Source organism: Nestor notabilis, unplaced genomic scaffold (assembly GCF_000696875.1).
Source record: "Nestor notabilis isolate BGI_N333 unplaced genomic scaffold, ASM69687v1 scaffold19033, whole genome shotgun sequence".
In the NCBI taxonomy this organism is placed as follows: domain Eukaryota; kingdom Metazoa; phylum Chordata; class Aves; order Psittaciformes; family Psittacidae; genus Nestor; species Nestor notabilis.
This window is the reverse complement of record NW_009923641.1, coordinates 3,522-5,043: the sequence shown is the minus strand read 5'-3', so window position 1 is coordinate 5,043 and position 1,522 is coordinate 3,522. Positions and strand designations below refer to the sequence as shown.

General features: G+C 49.5%; 1 protein-coding gene across 1 annotated transcript in view; it reads left to right on the top strand.

Annotated features, from left to right (window-relative positions):
* The window catches only part of LOC104403958 (myocyte-specific enhancer factor 2D homolog), a gene marked incomplete at its 3' end in the record, with an annotated part of 14,057 nt that overhangs the window by 9,020 nt on the left and 3,515 nt on the right, over positions 1–1,522 (top strand). Inside the window, exon 3 of the mRNA XM_010012261.1 lies at positions 933–1,070. Coding sequence (XP_010010563.1) covers positions 933–1,070 — 138 coding nt within the window. The remainder of the gene's footprint in view (positions 1–932; positions 1,071–1,522) is intronic.

Genomic DNA, 1,522 nt, shown 5'->3' with positions numbered 1-1,522 from the left:
CTGCTGAATTTGGCATGAAAAGAGATCAAGACTTCCAGGAAATTCTGTAGCTTTGACTTCTAAATAAAAACCCCCTAAATTGGCAAGTGATGGTTCCGTAATAACATCTAATTGCTTTTGGTATTTTGAAAATAGAATGATTAAATGTGCATGTGTAACACAATCTGCAAATTGGCTACTGCGCTCGAAAGAGGAACTTTTGGGGTTTCCACCATGTGTGTGATTACCAGGCTCCTGTTAACGAAGGAGGAGATGTCACCTCAGTAGCTCTCTGCCCCTTTGCTGCTCGTGCAGCCTGGGCTTGGTGTGGGATTCGTGGCCCGGGTGTTGTCACTGTCACCCCCCTGTGTCACCCATTCCATGCTCTTGCTGCGATGCTCTTGCTGTGGTACCGTTGCGCTTGGAAAATGCCACCCATTAGAACCAGCTGGTTTTTGCCAGGACAAGCTGCTCTTTGTTTATTGTTTTGGTCCTTATTTTCCTATCTGGAAGAAGGCTTTTCCCTATTTTTAGCAGGAGAACAGATATCATTAAAGTTTATTTCCCCTCCTTGACATTGTAGTAATTGTAGGTGACGAATGTGCCTGAGCTGGTAGAGGTCCAAATTCAGCTCTGGCATAAACGGATCCTTTGAAAGCAAAGAAGTTTCTCTCCATCCATCCATCCATCCATCCATCCCTCCATCCATCCATCCACCCCTCCCCATGTTGTAATTCCTAAGTTAGAGATAGCCTGGGGTCAAAACCCGAGGGCTGATCCTGACTCTTTAACTCCACTGAGGTCAATGATGTCTTGGGGTGAATCTGCGCAAGGGCAAGTCGTCATCTTTCCGGTCCAGGGGCTGTTTTGGGGGGGACCTGCCCGTCTCAGGCAGCTTCCCGTGTTCCCCATCCCCACTCCCAGATCTCAAACTGTCCCGGTTGTGTTTGCAGACGTTAAGAAAGAAAGGTTTTAACGGCTGTGACAGCCCGGAGCCCGACGGCGATGACTCGATAGACCAGAGCCCCTTGATGGAGGATAAATACCGTAAAGGCAGCGAGGATCTGGATATCCTGTTCAAGCGCTATGGTGTAAGTACCGTGCCCCGTGGCTGGAAAACCTTCATTAGATGTTCTTCTTTTGTTTTGTTCTCCTTCTGTGCGATTTCCCCCCAACCTCCTCCCTCCCCGACACCCCCCTTCCGTGTCCTGTCCCCTCCCCAAACGTAACAGGCGCTGAACAAGAAGCACAGGGAGTGCGAGAGCCCGGAAGGGGATGAAGTGTTTGCTCTGACCCCGCAGACCGAAGAGAAATATAAAAAGATTGATGAGGAGTTTGATAAAATGATGCAGAGTAACCTCCTCCCTCCCCGACACCCCCCTTCCGTGTCCTGTCCCCTCCCCAAACGTAACAGGCGCTGAACAAGAAGCACAGGGAGTGCGAGAGCCCGGAAGGGGATGAAGTGTTTGCTCTGACCCCGCAGACCGAAGAGAAATATAAAAAGATTGATGAGGAGTTTGATAAAATGATGCAGAGTGCTCAC